At 39.0% G+C, this 19,314-nt stretch overlaps 1 protein-coding gene across 9 annotated transcripts in view; it reads right to left on the reverse strand.

Annotated features, from left to right (window-relative positions):
• The window catches only part of GRM5 (glutamate metabotropic receptor 5), a 245,439-nt gene that overhangs the window by 122,158 nt on the left and 103,967 nt on the right, over nucleotides 1-19,314 (reverse strand). For all 9 annotated transcript variants that reach the window (XM_014266186.3, XM_014266184.3, XM_014266182.3 and 6 more), the window contains one exon: nucleotides 12,921-13,170. In XM_014266186.3, coding sequence (XP_014121661.2) covers nucleotides 12,921-13,170 — 250 coding nt within the window. The remainder of the gene's footprint in view (nucleotides 1-12,920; nucleotides 13,171-19,314) is intronic.

Genomic DNA, 19,314 nt, shown 5'->3' on the forward strand with positions numbered 1-19,314 from the left:
TTGTAGTACTCTAGAAAGATTTTTTTAATTCTTGAGCTTTTTTTTCTTCCCAGAAATTTGAATGTATTATTACATTCAGAATGTATTATTACAGCTGAGGATTTTTCAATTCCTAATCTAGCAAGAAAAAGTTGATTTTTCTAAAGTGAATATTTTAAAGAAAAACCATTTTTGATAAAGTTTCAATACAGTTTATGCAACAATGTCATTAATGAATACTGATCAGTAATTTTTTTAAAATAATAATTTATTTCTTTTGAATCAGATGAAGTTTCTGGTTCTTGACCACTGATACAGATTATAATAACAAAGCAAACATGTACAACCTTAGTCATTTTTTAGAGAATTAATTTTCAAAAGACAGCAACTCAAAAATACCCTTGCAGATAATCTGCAGGAGTATACGATTCATTTGAGAAGGCATTTACCTTCTTCTGATAGCAAATTCTCAGTTGTTACAAGAATATAAGATTTTAGTATCACTCCATGAGGCTGTGGATTCTGTTTTAAGAGCCCTGAGGGAGAAGGTCACCATTAAAGCTGCTACATATATAGAAGAGAAAGCAATGTTAGAAATGATTTTGTAATTCATCTGTGCATCTGGATCCACCTTGGTCTTTCTCTGATATCTCCCAGACACTAAATCACTAGAAATGTCAGGATGCAGCATCCTCAGACAGAATTGGTGGAGCTGAAATCAAGACCAGGAAACAAATTTCTTCCTTGAAATTTCTCTTTAATAACTGTTTTGAACTTTTGAAATTGCAGCCTCCAGGGTAGTCGTGGCTGGGAATTCCTAAACCTGGAAGAATTTTCAGGCACTTGCTTCCTCAGAGTCAGGGGGAAGCATTCAGTCTGTTTGGTAGGCTCAGCAGCTCCTTGGCACATCCAAATGATAGCTCCTTTTATAGGTAAAAGTCAGCAGAAGATGTCAGAACCTGCCTCTGAGCACAGAGATAAGGTGCAAAGGTATGCAGGAATGTGAATTTGCTATGCTATTTCTGGGAAAAAAGGATTCAAGGTGAAGAATTTTCTTTCCTGAACATGTGTAAGTTCATACCCTTGAGTAGACTCTCACCATAGACATATCCCTCTTTTATAGAACAGATGCCTGATAAACCTGTCCCTGCCTTCACATCTGTGTACCCTTCTGAAGGAAAATGGCATCTCTGTTTTCCCACAAAGGCAATATTCCCATCTGAGAGAGGGATGCATAAGTGAAAATTTTATCTTCCCTGATTCTCAGCACACAGTGGAAGTTTGGAGATATTCTCCCCAAATCCCCAGCAGAGGACAATTTTCCTTATCCTTGTGTGAATCACTGTGTACAATGCCTACACCTTGCTACTGGTTATTGGAGTAAGCTCAGGCCAACTTAACACTGCCCTTATTTAAGATGAGTTTTGTGCTATATAATGGTCATATAGAAAATCTAAATTAGGAATGAAATTATGGTATAAAACTACTAGTGCTTATTTTGAAGAGCAGTCATCCCCTTTTCTCTAATATGTATGACTTGAGGCTCAGACAACACTCATGTCAGAGAATCAATGAGGATATAACCTGAGCTCAGGATTAGCATCACCCTTAGAGAAATGTAACAGTCACCACCTGCCGCAAGAAAGCCTCAGATAAAACCCAAGAACTGTTTCCTTGCCTGGGATCTATGCTCTAACCCTGAGCACTTCAGGAGGAAGGTATTAATTTTCAACTTGTCTGTTGGAAGCACCTTGCTGCTTTCCTGTGGTTAGGAATTTCTGCACCTCCCAACCAAATTATTGCAGTTGAACAAAATGCAGGCTCTGTGGTCCCTGCACCATTTCTTTGTTGTAGTTCTCAGGGTGCTCCTTTGGCCCTGTTGGTTTCAGATGGGAGAGAGGAGTTAATGCTTTGCTGGAGTACAAATCATTTACTCTTCTGGTTACAAGAGCGCAGCTAGAATGAAATAACATGCCATGGAGCTCCTGGCTGACAGCGGGTGAAACTGGCATATTAAGTTCAGTGTAGTGCAAAATAAGGGGGGACATGATTAGAAAATACTAATTACTAATTACCTGTACCCAATCCTTGTACTGGGAGGTTCCATGTGACAAGGACTTATGGAGCAGCAAGAAGTAATTAGATTTCTGACAGAGGAAGTGCTTCACAAGTAATTAAGCTGTCTATTTTCTTATTGCTAGATAATATCAGTTATATATCTTATAATAAAAAGAAAAAAATCCATATCAAGTTTCTCAAAAATGCAGCTAAGAGATGGCAACTTCAGAAGCCATTCTTTATTTTTCTTTTTAAAGAACAAAACCAATTGTGCACCAATTGTGCATTCATTAATGCCTTTCTCTGAAGGCAATTTCAAGTAATGAGCTATGAACAAACAACCTGCACTTGTTGTTTTGGTTTCTTGACAGTCCCTTCTATACAAGAGTTTCTAGCTCTTTGTGTAAATACTGGTGTCAGGTCAAGCAGCTAAATAACACATTTTTGTGTAATAATTTTGCTTAAAGCCCCATAAAATCTCTATTAAGTGTAAAAGTAACATCAACCCATTTATTTTGTGACAGTCATCCTCCTCAACATATTGCTGATTTGACATTACATTATAGTATAGTTTTCCTCATGTCTGAAATGCTCAGATAAAATCAGATCTTGAGTGGCTAACATGAAATTTTTTTACTCAGGTAGCATCCACATGATACACATTTGGCTATGATAAGCAAACTGATTTAGCTAAGGCTTGAAACCTTGGAACACATGAAGAGTTTCATAAATATATTTAGTTTACTTTAGGAAATGAGTAATAATGTTCCTTTTAGTATGCATTGGCATAATTATATTAAAAATCATATCAGCCAATCATATTTCAAAATAGTCAGCATCCAAGATTAACATTGATTTGTGCATATCAGCACTTCAAGACATGAAATTCTTAAAAACATACCAGTTAAAACGTATTAAATCACTATGTTTTATAACGATATAATTTCCCAGGACAGAGATTATTTACTCATTATAACTCAGTCTGTCTCTACCTCCTTCAGTGTCACTAACCAACATGAATAAAGGTTGGACAGTATGACTCCTTAGCAAATATAAGCTTTATTAACTTTAGCTCCCTAATTAAAATACTGTTCATTTAATCAATTCTGCTATTACACATTTCTAATATAAAAATTATCAAAAAAGCTCAGCTTGGGCTTTATTTCTTGAAATAGTACATGGCTTTTTAATCTGGTCTTCTTGAAAGTATTGAATTCTTGCCACGATTTATAATGTCTTTTCAAGGAAGGAGTGGACGTAATTCCACCAGAATGGGGTTTAGTGAGTTCTGGTACTTGGTTCACCTTGTCAGTTGCCTTCAGCCTTAACCTCTGGAGAGACAATGGCTTCACTAAAAACTATCAACTCAGCCATAGGGAGGGGGAAATGTGCTGCTATGTGTGCTTTGTCACTTCAATAGAGGGATAGAAAAATGAATTACACCATAAGTTTACGAACCAGAGCTTTTCATTACTCCGAGTAATACTCTTCCATAATCACTCATCAGTGTTAGTGAGATGGGTCCACCTGTGTAAATCTCTGCTGTGTAGGTAATGGTTTTATGTTCAGATCTTCCAGTTGTTCAAGGTACAACTAAATCAACTGATATGTGAAGTTGGAGAAAAAATCTGTGTGTCTGCAGTGAGTCACTAGTCCTAGGTGTCGACTCTGGGATGATGCAGATAAGTCAGAAAAATAAAGAGTTAAAAAGAAGTCATGGAAAATATCATACCCACTTGCTGAAGAGAAAGACAACAGAAAGGAAACAGATCTTAAGTGCTAATCTGTACCTTACTGCAAAAATCTATTTGTCAAAATCTTCATTTTAGAGCAGAAGAAACAGAATTATTTTTTTTAAATAAAGAAAATTTTAGGCTCTCTTAACTTTATTAATCAAAATTCTGTAGCTTTTCTAAAGATCATAAAATTTCAAGCATAATGATAATTTTCATTCTATTCCAAGTGCCTTTAAATTTTTCTAGGAATATATCCTGGATCACATTTTTCATTTTAGCTTTAATGTTTTAAAAGTTATATTATAGCATGTTGACTGCAGCAAATTGAAATAACAATGCTGGGGTTAAGATCTACATTTATTTTTACCTCTTGAGTTAATGCTTTTGAGAAGAAATCATCTAATCTCTTCTCAAGATTGAATAAAAAATATTTTCATTGTTCCAAGGGTATTTTTGATTCTTTTTCTTAGAATTGGAAGAGTCTCTCATTCTCAAAATAGTCTTACGTCAGAAAATTCTCTGATTGCTGCCTGTCACTCTCAGAAGACATATTTGTAGAGAACAGTCTTAAGTCAGCCACCCATAGATGTCTTCCATTCTGAATTTTAATAAGCTGTGAGATAAAACAGAACTTCTTAGTCAAATATAAAATCAGAAGCATACATCTCTTGAGTGAGAACAGAGGCACCCACAGATACACACAATTTCTCAGCAATGCCTCTGACTTTTCATGCAGAACTGCAAGCACAGGTCTGTTGGCAATATGGAGTTATTTTTGAGGTTGCCTCGCTGTCTATTTTTCAACCATGTAGGTCATCTCATGAATTTGTCATTTTGCAATGAAAATAAACCTTATATAATTCTTCAGGATTGTTTGACATCTCTTTTTCTGTACTTTGCCTCGTGTCTCATTTCTGCTGGGATAATAGAGATCTCGTGCTGTTCCAAAGTGTAAAATCTGTTTTCTATTCATACTGAAAGTTGTCAAAGCAGAACAAGGGTAAGCATAAGTCTTCAAATATAGAACTTGCAGTCTTAGAAACTGCTTCCTTTGTTCCCCTGAGTAGGACAAGGAGTAATGGGCTTAAAAGAATTGTGGGTTTGATGTTAGGAAGAGTATAAGGAGTAGTTACACTTGGGAAGAAGCAGACTGAGAGGGCTGTAAATTTTTGTCTTTGAAATATTTTAAGCAGATCTATCTGAGATGGATCAAGCATGAATTGGTAGAGATGAATCAGTGCAGAAGTAAAAGACTTGAAGGAGCCACTGTCTTTTTCTACAGTGCTGAGGCACAATTCTATTCAAACATACTGACTAACAAAGCTACCTTCCTTTGGCTGTTAATGCTAGTTGTAGGTGAGAAAGAGTAGACCTTTACTTACAGGAAGTAAATTATTCAATTGGATACACATGATTTGTCATGACAAGGCTAGAGGGAAGGGATGCCATCCAGAGGGAATCTGACAGATTTGAGAGCTAGACCCATGTGGACCTCATGAAGGTAAACAAGGCCAAGTGCAAGGGGCAATCCCAAACACAAGTACAGGCCGTGCAAAGAATGGATTGAGAGCAGCCCTGAGGAGAAGGACTTGGGGCTGTTGCTGGATGAGCAGCTCAACCTGATCCAGCAATGTGAAATCCCAGCCCAGCAATTCAAACTCATCATGGGCTGCAGCAAAGTATGCATGAAGAAACATGTTGAGGGAAGTGATTCTCCCCCTCTGCTCTCATGAGACCCTGGACTGCTGCTTCCAGCTATGGGGTCCTAACATAGGAAGGCTGTGGACCTGCTAGAGGGAACCCTGAGTAGGGCCAGAAAGATAACCACAAGGGCTTCCCTGACAAAGGTGCCTAGAATTCTCCAGGAGAACTTTGCTCTATCCTAGCCTTGTGTTACTTTTTGCCATTCATTTGCTTCTGACCACTCCCAGAAGTAACAAATTGGTTTGAAGGAATTTTGATCTGACCTGGTAGAGTATTTTCTAATGCTACATTTTCAGATGTGTAGAAGGTGTGCTTACTTGCCAACGTGCACATTTGGAAATTCTTTATTGTTTGCTTGATGCCATGGTAGACATCCACCCCAATACCACCACCAGCACCCACCCTAAGAAATACATATAATTCCTGAAACACCAAAATGAAGACATTCTTCCAAATAGGTGTAGAGCTTACTCCCATGCCCACTACCTGATCTACATTAGTGACTGCAAAATGGAACAGCAAGGTGCAATATTTATTAGAATCAGGTCAGATAGGTACCGAGAAAAAAAAAATAAAAGCATAAAATAAGGTTTTTAAAGTCAGGTGGATTGATTTGCTTTCAGCTTGTGGAGTCTAAACCACAGAAAGGAAATTATGCTTTTTTGCATCATTGCACAAACAGCTTTGACCAACCACTTCACTGCTTCCATCTATAGCAGGACCCTGCTGCTATTGCTCACCCTGAGGGTCTCTGAGCCATGAGGCTGCCTCAAATGGAGACCACAAAGCTCAAAACCAAGTTATTCTTTGCCCTCTAGTCTGCTTTATTTCTAAAGGCTCTGTTTGCATACAGGAGGGAAGACAACTTTTCACTTCCCTAATTTCTTTTTCATCTCTAGAAAGCAAACTTTGTTTTGCTGTTAAGTTTCTGGGTTTTTTGGGTAGCAATGAAGATTCTGACTTAATGTTGTTATTTACAGTACATTTAAATACTAGATATACAATGATACCTTGGGCTACGCGTTCATGCCTGAACAAGAGAACAGAGATAAATAATGAGTGGGCAGCAGATAGCTGTTTTGTCTTAGAGAAAACATCTTTCAGGTGAGGCTGCACTGGACTCCTGCCTACTGCGGATTAAAGAAAAAGGATCAGACTGTTCATACAGGATGGGTTGCACAATTTTTACTCTAAAAGTACCTTTTCACCTGCTTATTTTGAAGTAAATATCTGCACATTTATATTGTATTTGTCTTTCACAATTTTGTCACAGGTTAGGCAGGAAGAAGTATTCTAGATAGAAGTATTTTGTCTGATTAATACTTCCCTGAAATAGCAGAAACAACCAAAAATTAATCTAGAGCACATTTCAGGTCTACAAAATTTCATATCCTTCTTTATTTTACAAGAACTCCTTCACCAGTTGGACTTGTACAAAGATAGAAAAAGGCATGTTAATCCACACCACACAGCATACTTTCTGGAAGGAAATTGCTACATCCTTTACAGTGAGATCTTTCTTCATCCAACAAACACTTTTTTTAAAATCTCACAAAAGATTTCTTTTAAACTGTTAAAAAGAACTCATTTCCCTCAGATCATCTATCTTGTTTTCATTTTCCTTCAGCTATAGTTGCCCTTTTTAGTTGCTAACCAGCTTTTTTTCATATATATTTCTGAGTTTCTGAATTACTCTGGGGACCTCCTGGAAGTAATGCTTCTCCACATTTTATTCTTCCTTCGTATCCTCATTTTGACTACTTACCTTCTGCTTAGCTCATTAGCTGCAATATCTCTTAAAATCAATATCTATTTCCTCCATCTCCTCAGGAGCTAAGCAGATATCTTATTAAGAGAGGCGAATTGTGATAGAGAATCCCTTTGTTGTTCTGAGAAGAATGGGCACTGCTTCAGTGTCCTTCTGCCCTCTTGCAGAGCCTCCCTTCAATTGCTTTGATCATCACAATGCTAGAAGTGGGGTCCTGCCCTCACCCATCTTCATCTGGACATGCTCTGCAGCCATTACACGCTTCAGAGGCACGGCCCAAGGCATCCCAAGCCACAGACCTCACATATCACAGAACAGAGTGAATCCTGAAAATGCAGGAGCTGGTTCTTCATCTTTCCAAGGACATTATAGTGCATGGAAATCAAGTCCTGAGTACTTCAAAGAAGATGGAAACTCTGAGGGATACCCTGCAGCTCTAGATTTCCCATGCCTTTGCTGTAGATATTGCAGCCAAGTCACAGTTTTATGTTATTTCTGTAAATCCTGGCTAAGTTAGGTATCTAAGAGTCATGTAGAGATTAAATCAGACTGATAAATTTTGGCCATGTTTCTTCAGCTGGACAGCTGAAAATCAGAATCAGTCCTAGAGCCTAAGGACATATTTCTATCTCTGCTAAATGTTTTTATTCATTGTGTATAATTTTGTCTTTTAACACCACAGAAAAACTGGATAATTTTAATTAACTTTTTTTAATCAGATATGATAGTGAATACAGTAGTAAATCTGCATCTCCATATGCATACGTGAACATGAAGCAAGTGGAAGTCCCAGTAATTTCTGGAAGATGAGTACTGCTTGTGGAATGTTATTTGGAAGCTGGAGATATTGAGCAAGTCATTTTTATCTTTATATACAACTATCTCCCATTTAGAATCATAGAATTATTAAGGTTGAAAAAAACCTTAAGGATTATCAAGTCCAACTGTTCACCACTAAACCATGTCCCCAAGTGCCATGTGCACTTTGCACACTTCCAAGGATCATAATTTCCCCACTTCCTTGGGCAGGGAATAGTTTCAATGCCTGACAATTCCAATACCCTTGTCCTTTCCCTTCTCTTCTCCTTTAGGGAGGAATAGTCTGTCTGTCTTGCACTTGGAATCACAAATTCTTTGCAAAATTTATGTCTTTTGATTTTTGGGTTTTTACAATAACTATTTTCTAATAATAAACAAATCAACCATGTGAAGTTCTCTTGTCTAGAGGTAAAAGACACATAGTGACTGCATCTGTGAATCTTGATGTTCTTTTACCCCAAAACAGAGTATCTATGTCCCAGCTGCTTCTTGGTAATAATCCCTTGGTAAATGCTGCTACCAACACCATGGGGAGTACCATGTGGAAGTGTTAATTGATAGGACAAAATAATTCCAGCAAGCAAAAAAAAAGAATAAAATTATTTAGTGCTGTGGTAGTGTTTTCTGAATCCATTTCATTTAGGACAGTAATAGTCAATATTTATAATTTCTGTTGCAACTAATAATTTCTAATTTATTATGAAAAATCATGTGACTTAGTACTAAGGTACTTAGTCATTCTGAGACAAGTTTGGGAATTCATGCAGATGAAAGGCATCAAATAAAATGATTATTGTAGAGAAATATGACAGACACTTTGTCCAAAGATCAGAAACTAGATGTTAAGAGGAGCAGGATGAAGGTGGGTGCACAACAAAAAAGACAATTTCACCTGTTGGGTGTCAATATTAAATAAAACGAGGAAAAACTGGAAATCATGTACAACCAAGGTGGTTTCATCTACACAATTAATATTCCATGGTTTCTTCTGAAATCTGTTTCAAAGTTATTCTGCTATGTAAATGTATTATTTATTCTCAAATTAATTTATCTGTAAGGATATCTCCTGGCATATGACTTCTGGATGACAGAAGCAGTAAAGAAAAACAGGTGAAGCCCCGGTGTCCACATCTCAATTAAGTTGAGTAATGGTTAATTTAAAATAACATTTTTTTTCACATTTGAAAGTCAGCACACTCGCCTTTGCATTTGAGGTTAAGTCTCATTCTTCAAGATGCATGTGGTAAATATTTGCCAAGCACTCAAAATGTTTTCCATGAATCAAAAAGCTCTGGAATGTTACAGTCACTAATGACATGCCACCTTGCATATCTGTCACAAGCAGGCAATGCAATTTCAGAAACTGCATAGTAGGTCAAGAGTGGAGAGTTTATTGAAAGGTATCTTTTTATCTATCCAATTATTATCTATCCAATATTTTTGCAAGGCTTTGGATTTAAAATATTAGGGATGAATCCAAATTAAAAATGGAACATAAAGGAAAGTGAAGAGGAAGTGGAAATATTGATTAATTTATGATTTCCCATAAATCTACTGTTTGGCTTTGTGACTTTAGTTCTTTCTGTGCATTGGGAAAAGAAAAAAAATAATTCTCCACTTAACAAAACAACAGGGAAGAATATTTGGGGCAACAAAAGAGTATTCTTTAGTAGAGGTAGCTTTTCTTGTAAGCCCATGGCATTCCAGTGAACGGCACTCGCACTACACTTGGAATGCCCTTTTATAACCTTCTCAGTGGAATGGGTAGTCCAGAGCAACTCCAGGATCAGACAAGGAGTGAAAGTATAAATCATATCCTAGTCCATTTTCCTGCATAGAATTGCAAGAAAAGTTAATTTCATGACTCTTCTTTAATTTCAGATGAAGCACTTTGTCCTTAGAGCACTCAGAACCATCTGTTCTTTTCAAAATCTTGCCTCCTGTCTTTTCCCCTGACAAATGATGCACAAAAAGGTCCCCAGTACAATCTGCTTGTATGATCTGGGTTTATACTGGTGTCACATCCATCCCAGGTCAGTGCCTTACGTCATTCTCTACAGAACCAACCAACAACCCTAGCTTCTGACCAACAGGTAAATATTCACAGACAACAGAGTCCAAGAGTCAAAAACCAAGGGAGCACATAGGAAAGTCATGGAAAACAGATCTTTAAATCCCTACAGGAACTCAGATTATCACTGTAAATGATATAATTGTTTTATGCCCCATCTATGTCAAGAAGTGCTTTAAAGTTCTCTGGTTTTTCTGTTCCTTTTTTCTTTTGCCTCTGCCTCAAAACCTAGAGATTAGCCCATAGTGGAAGGAGAACATTTTTCATAAGAATGAACATTTTTTTGAAACATTATTACTCCACAACTTCCTACACCCTACACATGATTCTTGCTGCATGGCAGAAACACAAAACTGCTCTACAGACTCAGGGTGACTCAAAGCCTAACAAAAGTCCTCAGGTGGCAAAATTAGTTAGTTTTTATTTGTTTATGCTTTTGGTTTATTTTTCCCTGGCTTATAGCTGATTTTGATATCAAATTGGACACAAAGCTGTTGAAAAATACTGGATGCTCAAAGATCCTTGGGAACTCTGAAGAGCAGAGCCAAAGTAGAGAGACTATATCTCTCCAGCCATCCTTGTCTGATGCAGAAATTACTGGCTGGGGCATATTAACCTATGCCTGAGTAGACACTTCTCAGCCATTACCTTGGAATCTCTGGTAATAAATAAAAGGATAGAAAAAATACCTACGCTTTCCTTTTTCTTTCTTTGTAAACACTTCCAGTTCTTGCTGCATTTTTCACAATTAAATTGTGTAGTAGTGCCACAGGCATGGATACACCCTAAATGGTCAGTTACAATTAAGGATTTTTGTTTCAATTGGAAAGACTTTACAGTTTAAGTTTCTAAGAGAAGCTATCACTTTCAATTTACTCAATGGAAGTCATATACCGAATAACAACTGTCTATAATTACTCATGACAATTTCCACTGCAGCTAGAAACAGGTATTTTTCACAAAGAAACTAAACAAAACAGACAAAACAAACAAAAACTTGAAGCAAAGCCTTAAAGCCTGTTCTCTTTAGGCCTTGCTTTTTTTTGAAGAGATAATCTGAATTGCTCTACTCTAATTCATTGTCGCAATTTCTGAAGTCCTCATTCATAAAAGCATCTCAGGGGGCTAAACTTAGCACTGTTGTACATAAATCCCATAAAATATTATGTACAGTTTGGAGTCTGGAGTAGTTAAGGGCCAACATATTCTTTTTAAAGCAATGCTTATGTGCTTCTAAATTTGGGTACTGCTGCAGATAGTTGACAATTTCTTGTATTTAGGGCAGAAGATAGCAAACATCCTATGGCACCAGATTCAGCTAGAGATAGTGGAGGTGGCATTTGCTCCAATCTACTCTAAACAACTGACAAGTAGCCTGTTCCAGCAAAGGTAGTTATCAAGAGAATCTTTGTACAAGCCCTTTGCCAGAATATGATTTCTCTGAGCTACTTGAAATATTCACATTACAAACAAGGGACCTAAGAAGGTCCTATTTTGCTCAATTAACTGTAGAGCAAATACTGATGGCTACATGGAAGTGTCTAAATTATAGACATCTATAAATGTTCATGTGAATTTCACCTTGAGGATCGTGGTCCCTTTGGGTATCTGTCCAGAAAAGGACCAAGACAGTACATGGAAGTCCCTACAGATAAAATGTATTAGAAAAGACGGATGGAGACAGTTGCCATGTATCGGAGAAAGAATTAAGAAATTCCCATCTGAAAATGCCAATATGTAGGCTAAAGTCAAAGACTAGGGGCAGAGACAAGAGCCACAGTGGTTTGCTTTCCCCTTTGCCCAAGGGGGAAGGGCAGCTGTGTGCAACAGCGCAGACTGGGAACAGAGGCTGGTGTCCTACCAGTTGGACAGACTCAGTTTCCCAGCAGCCAAGACAGTCCTTGAAAGTTTCCCTGGAGGTCTTACCATGACTTCTGGTTTCACTAACACCATTTTACTTGTATTCCCATAGGGTTCATGCTTGGGACAGCAACAGGTCATCCTTCTAATAATGCGCTGAAGAGGCACCGAGTAGATTAGTTGACTAGTTGACTCCCAGTATACTCCCTTTTGTTTTCAATACATCATTTTTCCTGTCTTGTTTTGGATCCACTTGCTGAATAAGGGGAAAATTTAAAAATCCCTTTAGGTTCACATCAATAACTTCCTTGCTTATGAGCCCAGGATTTCTTCCTTCTAGATGAACACACAGTAAGAGACTTTTTTTTCTTCCTGTGACAGTTAGGAAAGGAAATACTGATATCCTAGAGCTAAGAGAAACGATTACCTATATATTGCCCTTAGGTAGGACGGTATGCACATCAACACACTGAATCCGGAAGAAAAGGTGACAGTTAACAAACTCTGTTTTGGGAAATCCTGTTTCAGGTACACCCAGAGGCCATATCAGCAATCTTTAACACAGAGTTCCTGGAGTGAGACACAGCTTCAGGCTGTGTAAGTACACAATGCATTTTAAACTGCAGTGAACAAAATGGTAATATAGATCAAAGATTTTTGTGCCAGCTTTCCCTTACTCATCGCTGCTTGGTGTGGCCAAGCAGACTTGTGTTTCCTTGGCATGTCATGAGAATGATGCATGTCTTTATAGAGTTTGTACTGCTATGACAGAGCTGACATTAATCCCTATCTTTTAGATATGCACAGGTATAGGAGAGGCCAAGAGTCTGTGCTGCATGTGCTTCATGTCCAGAAAATGTGATAGTTATCTTTGTTTTGCCTTGCTGACTAAAACAGCAGGCTATAACTGCATGGTTTTACTCACCTGCCTAGCAGCAAGAACTCCCCAGCGAGTCCCAGGCGCCTCATGGCCATCAGGAGGCCTCTGACAGTCATGCCCTCACAGAAGCAGGCGACCACTCTTGCCTTGGGCAGGTGGCTCCGGAGCTTTCGCAGCAGCTTGTCAAAGCTCTGCTCGCCAGCATTGCTGTAGATCTTGTAGGAGTGTGCAATGCAGATCCCTTCCTTGGCCGCCATGTCTTTGAAAGCTTCCATTCCACTTTCACCATAGTTTCCTAAATGCAAACAGAAACACAAATGCATATATTAAAATCTGTGGCAGCTTTACTTCCTTGGGAAACACCAGATATTTTAAATGTGTTACATATCTGCAGAGAGATCACTGTACCAATCTTAACAATATCACTTTAATCTTTTGCTTAGTCAATTTTTCAAGACAAGGTCAATACATTTTCCTGGAAAATTCATGGCTTTTCAAGAGACTGTATCTCTGCTTAAACTAAAGGCTGTTGAGTACTTCACTACCTGTGAGGATCTGGTCCATAATGTGTACAATAGTGTATATACAAATGGCAGTCTCTTCTGATTCTCTTAAACTGACTGATGTGGCCAAATTCTCTGTGATTTACTTCAGTAAATTAAAAAAAAAATACATTGAGAATTAAATTTTAGGTGTAATATTTTAAATATATGCAAAAAAAAGCTCACAATATCACCTAATTAATAATGCAATCTGAAAAGCAATATTTTTTTTTAGTCAGAGTGAAAAGTAAAATTTGCTTTGCTGAAGCAAAAACTTCTATTGGAGAATAAATAATTAAATTGAGGATTAGCATTACAGGGATCACTAGAACACAGATGAACTCAATGTGCTTTAATATTTTTCTGGGTTTTCTTCCTGTTTGTTCTGAATTAAATTTCAACCAGTGGGAAATACTTCATATTTTCTTTCCATATCCTTCTTCCTCTATGGAGATAAACTGGTAATAGATATTAACAGACAGATACTTTTTTTCCTTTATTCTGTTTTAGCACAGACACTTTCTTCACTGCCAGACCTACACAAAAGTCACAGTGCTTAAACCGTGGATGTACTGATACCACTGACAGTCACCCCGACCAGGATTGTGTGTCTGCTTCCCTGTGCTTGTCCATCTGGCTGTTGAAATCTGTTTCATGTCTCATTTAAACAAGGAGGTCTCTGAGGCAGGAAATCTTTCTCAAAAGTAATGTCTTAAACCCTCAGTAATATTCCACAGAAATACAATCAGTTAATTAATTAATAAAACTGGGAGTGTCAAGTGATCAAGTTGCAAGAAACCACTGATCGTTCACAAATTTGTTAGCTTGCAAATGGAAGAATCTGTAAGAAAAATACTCTCTTACCAGCAGAATTACAAGTACACAGGAGCACTGACAGTGAAAATGCATGGGAAACAGTGAGGATCAGACAGGGATTTGGACTGTTGTCTGTTTTTTTTTTTTACTTTAGACATTGGAGCCATCAAGAATTCATCTTGCCCACCTGAGGAGTCATCCCTATCACTCTGGGGCTACAGCTCAAGGGTCAGGGATTTTGTTACACTCAGAGCTGAATATGAATTTAAAAACAGTGCTCAGTTTTAGGATCTTACCATCCAAATAGTCAAAAGAGGAAAAGAACAAGAAGACAGGAACTAACATTATCTTTCTTTCACACCAGCAATGAATCCCTGAGACCCTGAGATCACTAAATTTCCAAATTGCGCCCAACCAAAATGGCAACCTGAATGCAGGTCTTTCTACCTGAAGGTAGACCCTTACCTGAAAGGTCTTTAATTTTCTTCCTTGCTGTGATTAGGTCTAACGGAAACCACATTATCATGCAAATTGTGCCTGGACAAAATGCCATTTAAACCCAGTTGTTCCAGTGCTTCTTGAGAGTAGTAAATCAGGAGTCCACAGTGCTTACCCCTGTGTCATGCCCTTAAGGCAAACTGTGTTTCCTGTATTACATGAGCATCAAGTGATTCCCATGGGACACTGAAATAGTTCATCTAGAGGTCAAAACCATGGTGTCTCGTGAAATATGTATTATAGCTGCCAAAGCCAGCCTGAAGGAAAAATTGAGGTCAGTCATATTTAACTCCCAGCAGACCCATAGGTCTTCAAAAATAAAATTAAGCCATCTGACAGGAAATAAACTACTTTGTTTAAAATTATTTTAATTTCAGTCACTCTGGATCAACATTAAATACTATATTTCACTTTTTCTAACAGAAGATGAAAAGAACAAGGAAACATTGTCAATCTTTGCCATAGAAGATGTAAGCTTGAGGAAAAACTATATATCTCAATATTCTGGTTTTGGCTGTGATAGTTAATTTTCTTCACAGTAGTTAGTATAGTGCTATGTTTTAGATTTGTGCTTGTGGTGGTTTGACCAGGAAGGAGTGGGAATTCTGGGATGCTGTGGTCAAACCAATGGATGTTCTGAGTTTCATACTGACACCTGGTGTAGCCAGTGGGGTTTGGACACACCTCCGAGAATACACAGGGGTTAAAAGCAGGGCTCTGGCCCTGGGAGGCTCTCTTGGGACGTCGCGGCGAAGAGGTCAGACCTCCCCCCCCCGTCCAGCCGCTGCTGCTGGGCGGGGGAGGGGCAGCCACGTGGTAGGCCCTGGGCCTGGACAGAGATGGGAGGTGAGGAGGCCTTCGAGGATGGAAGGGTGGAAGACCCCAGGGAGTCAGCCCTCGGGCAGCCATTCCCCCCCCCCCCAGGAGGGAGAGAGAGAGAGAGCCGGCGACACCGAATGTGATAGCAGCTGGCCCAGGAGGAGAAGGGGGGGGGAAGAGTGCCTGGCCGGAGCGGCAGCGTGTGGGCAGCGTGTGTGGGAGTGCCGCAGCTCCGGGACAGAGACTGAAAGTTTTAACCCCTTTCTTTCATGATTGGGGCCTTGCAAAAAATGCTAACCCTCCTCGAAGCTGAATAAGAAGGGAGATAAGAGATGAGATGAGACAAGGACCTGGCCCGAAGAACGTGGAGATGATTGAATGGGGAGAGATGATTTGGAGTGGCCTTTTGGCTGGACTTTTCTTGTGGCCATGGACTCAGTTGTTCCTGTGACACAGAGACTGCACTTAGGGGGAAGCAGTGCCTCAGAACCAGGAGGGTTCATCGTGAGGACCCCCCGGCCCCAGGGGGTTGGAAAAATATGGGGGGGACAGATGTCCCAAAGCAGAGACTGTGCCTTTTTGGAGTGAGACAAGGCATCCTTGAAAGACAACCCTAAAAGCAGCTCTGATCCATGCGCGGTGGTGAGAGCACTGGGCATGGAAGGAAGATGTCACAAGCGGCAAAAGGACTCTTTTTTCCGGGCGGTGCCGAAGTGACAGGGAAGCACACGAGGTTTCAGTGTGTTTCCAGGGGAAGCCTATGGAACAAGAAGGACTCCTTTCCTCTTCATGAACTGCAGTTTGAGTATACTAAAGTGTGGTGCCAAGGCTGGGCAGTTGGTGATTTGGGAGAATGTATCGGACTGAGAAAGTCAGGTAGTGGGGAGGAGGAAAGTGGTTTTTTTGTAAGGTCTTCAATTTTTTTCTTTTCCTTATAGTTTTTCCCTATTTTCCTGTAGTTTAGGTAATAAAGTGTTCTTTATGTTTAAGCTAAAGCCTGTTTTGCTTATTCCTGGTCACATCTCACAGCAGACACCAGGGTGAGGGCATTTTCATGGGGGGCACTGGCTCTGTGCCAGGCTCAAACCATGACAGTGCTGAACACAGGGTTGATCATATAGAAATGTTGTGTTGCTGTGCAGGTCTTACACAGAGACAAGCCCTTTCTACTTTTCATGCTCTCATGCTGGTGAGGAAGTTGGGGCTACATGGGAGGCTGGGAGGAGACACAGCTGGGACAGGTGACCCCAGCTGATCAAAGGGATATTCCAGACCATGTGGCATCATGCTCAGTACATAAAGTTCGGGGAAGAAGGAGAGAGGGAAGATGTTTGGAATGATGGTGTTTGTCTTCTCAAATCACTATTACATGTGGTATGGCCCAGATTTCCTGGAGACAGCTAAACATCTCATGGGAATTAGTGATTTAATTCCCTGATTGCTTTGCTTGTGTACACAGCTTTTCTTTACCTATTTAACTGTCTTTATCTTAAACCACGTGTTCCTTAGCTTTTACTTTTCTGATTCTCTCCCCAATTCTGCTGATAGGGGAGTTAGTGAGAAGCTGCCTAGTGCTTCATTGTTGGCTGGGATTAAATTATGACACCAAAGACACTGAAATTCTGAAGATCTCATTCTCTGTCAAAAAACTCAGTGGAAAATTCCCAGCCAGGTGTAGTTGACTTACAGAACTGCATATTTTTTATGTTGTAAATACTGCAGTATTTGCTTGAAAGCGTTATAAGCATTAAAACTTTTCTGTTTGAATTCTGTTATCCTCAGGCTTGGGATAAAGTTGACAATAGGTTTAATTACAGTACTGAAAAATAGCAGGTCTTTTAGACAGCACAAAGTGCATTAACTCCTTTCTAATCCAATAAAATCTGCTTGAGCACAAACACCCTGGTTTCATCAAGCATTGAGACAGGGAGATTTTATGAAACCATACAAAAAGTTATGTGTCATCCAAAATCATACGAAACATGTTAAACTATCAGTAGTACTTAGGAAAATGTTATGTTCTTAACATTTGGAAGAAAATACATCCTGGCAGTCCAAATCTGAGAGTCACTGAGGTCCCCAACTGGGAAAGCTACAGCTCTATGACACAGGTTCAAGAGAGATTTGATAAAAACAGAAAGCAGCTTTGCTTCAAGACACATACAAATACACCAGTGGTGCTCTTGCCTTGCTGATTAAACTCTATGCAATTAATTATTCATAGTGAATTCTCCTGTTGTGCAAGTGTTTTGGTGAGGTGTGTATATCTTGTATGATCTATACTGTGGGGATAATGAACACTCCATGACGGAAAAAGAAAATCTTTTCTGTTAAATTTTTTTGCACCATATATTAGCAAAAAATTCGTCTGGGTTCTCTTTCTGAATAAAACATGTATGTGCATAAACATATACATTTAGCATTGAATAAATGAGAGTGGGAAAGAAGGTAAGATATATTCGGTCGTTGCCTTGAGGATGTAAAGTTCTTAGTGGAAGAGAATCTCCATGCTTTCTGTATGGAACTGGCCTCCCCAAGGACAAGATTCTTCAGTATACCCATAGCAGTACTACCAGAAGTGCCTCAGCTAGAGCAAGTTTCCACCAATGGGGAAGTTCCTACTGTTCAGCCAAGTCTATGACACAAGAAAAAGGATATAGAGGCTTGAGGATTTACACAAATGGATGGACAATGGTGATGCCTTATGTAGCCTGTAGTTTCACTTCCAAGTGCAAATTAATTCAGAACTCCTCAACTGGAAACAAACTAACATTTTTTGGTGAGTCCCATATGATGAAAGTTGCCTACATCCTGGGAATTTATCCATGTATCTATTTTGTTTTGTCTTCTAAATTTAAAGAAAATTCTGAAGGAAATGTTCAACAGAAGGGGGGGGGGGATTGATTTACTCTTGCTTGCTTAATTTGGGTTCATCAGAAAAGACTCCCAAACAACACAAGCTGGATCTCAAGTACAGTCAATTTAAATTCAGCTCCTCTTAAATTCAGCCCCACCAAACTCCATCTCCATTTCAGTATTTGGAAACTGGCACCTTTATGCTGCTACTGGTTCTGCTGGAGGGCGTATCACAGTTTTTCAGTTGATGTTCCTGTCATCTTGAAATTCTTTCTGCAGTGCTGTAATCAGAATTATTAGCAGTAGATAGCTTTTGTAAATGTGTGCTCTTGGCAACAAGTGGTAGCTGGGTTCTTTTAGAATACTGGCCTGGATCCTTCATGTTGCCTACCTGAACACCTGGCCCTAAGCCCAGTCAAAAGCTACTCCCATATGTCACTTCATGTTTTTTTAAAAAAGCAATTACATCATTGTGCGAAAGACTTGTCCCTGCTGCAGAGTTGGAATTTTGTTCAAAACTCAAGCATATGTGTCCCCACCTACAGTCTAACTATAACAATCTGTTGGTTCCACTTCCCATGAATCAGTACTAGAAACTATTAAGAAGCTTAAAAAGAACAGATTGTGCTTTTTTTCCAGATGATGCTTAATATAGTACAGCACATAATAATATTTCAATCTGATAGAAAAGGGTCAGGCAAACTGCAGGCAGCTCTTGCTTCCCCTCCTGCTCCCAGCTGAGCCAATTAAACTACCTAACCACAACCCATTAAGATCATATATGCATTACAAAGCAAAACAACAATGTTTTAATTCTTAAAATATTTAGCAAAATGTATTGACATCTGCCCTATCAGATTAAAGGTTATCATTAGGAGGTGAAAAGTCTCTATTGTCAAATGGAAGAA

This window comes from Zonotrichia albicollis, chromosome 2 (genome assembly GCF_047830755.1).
Source record: "Zonotrichia albicollis isolate bZonAlb1 chromosome 2, bZonAlb1.hap1, whole genome shotgun sequence".
NCBI classification, from domain to species: domain Eukaryota; kingdom Metazoa; phylum Chordata; class Aves; order Passeriformes; family Passerellidae; genus Zonotrichia; species Zonotrichia albicollis.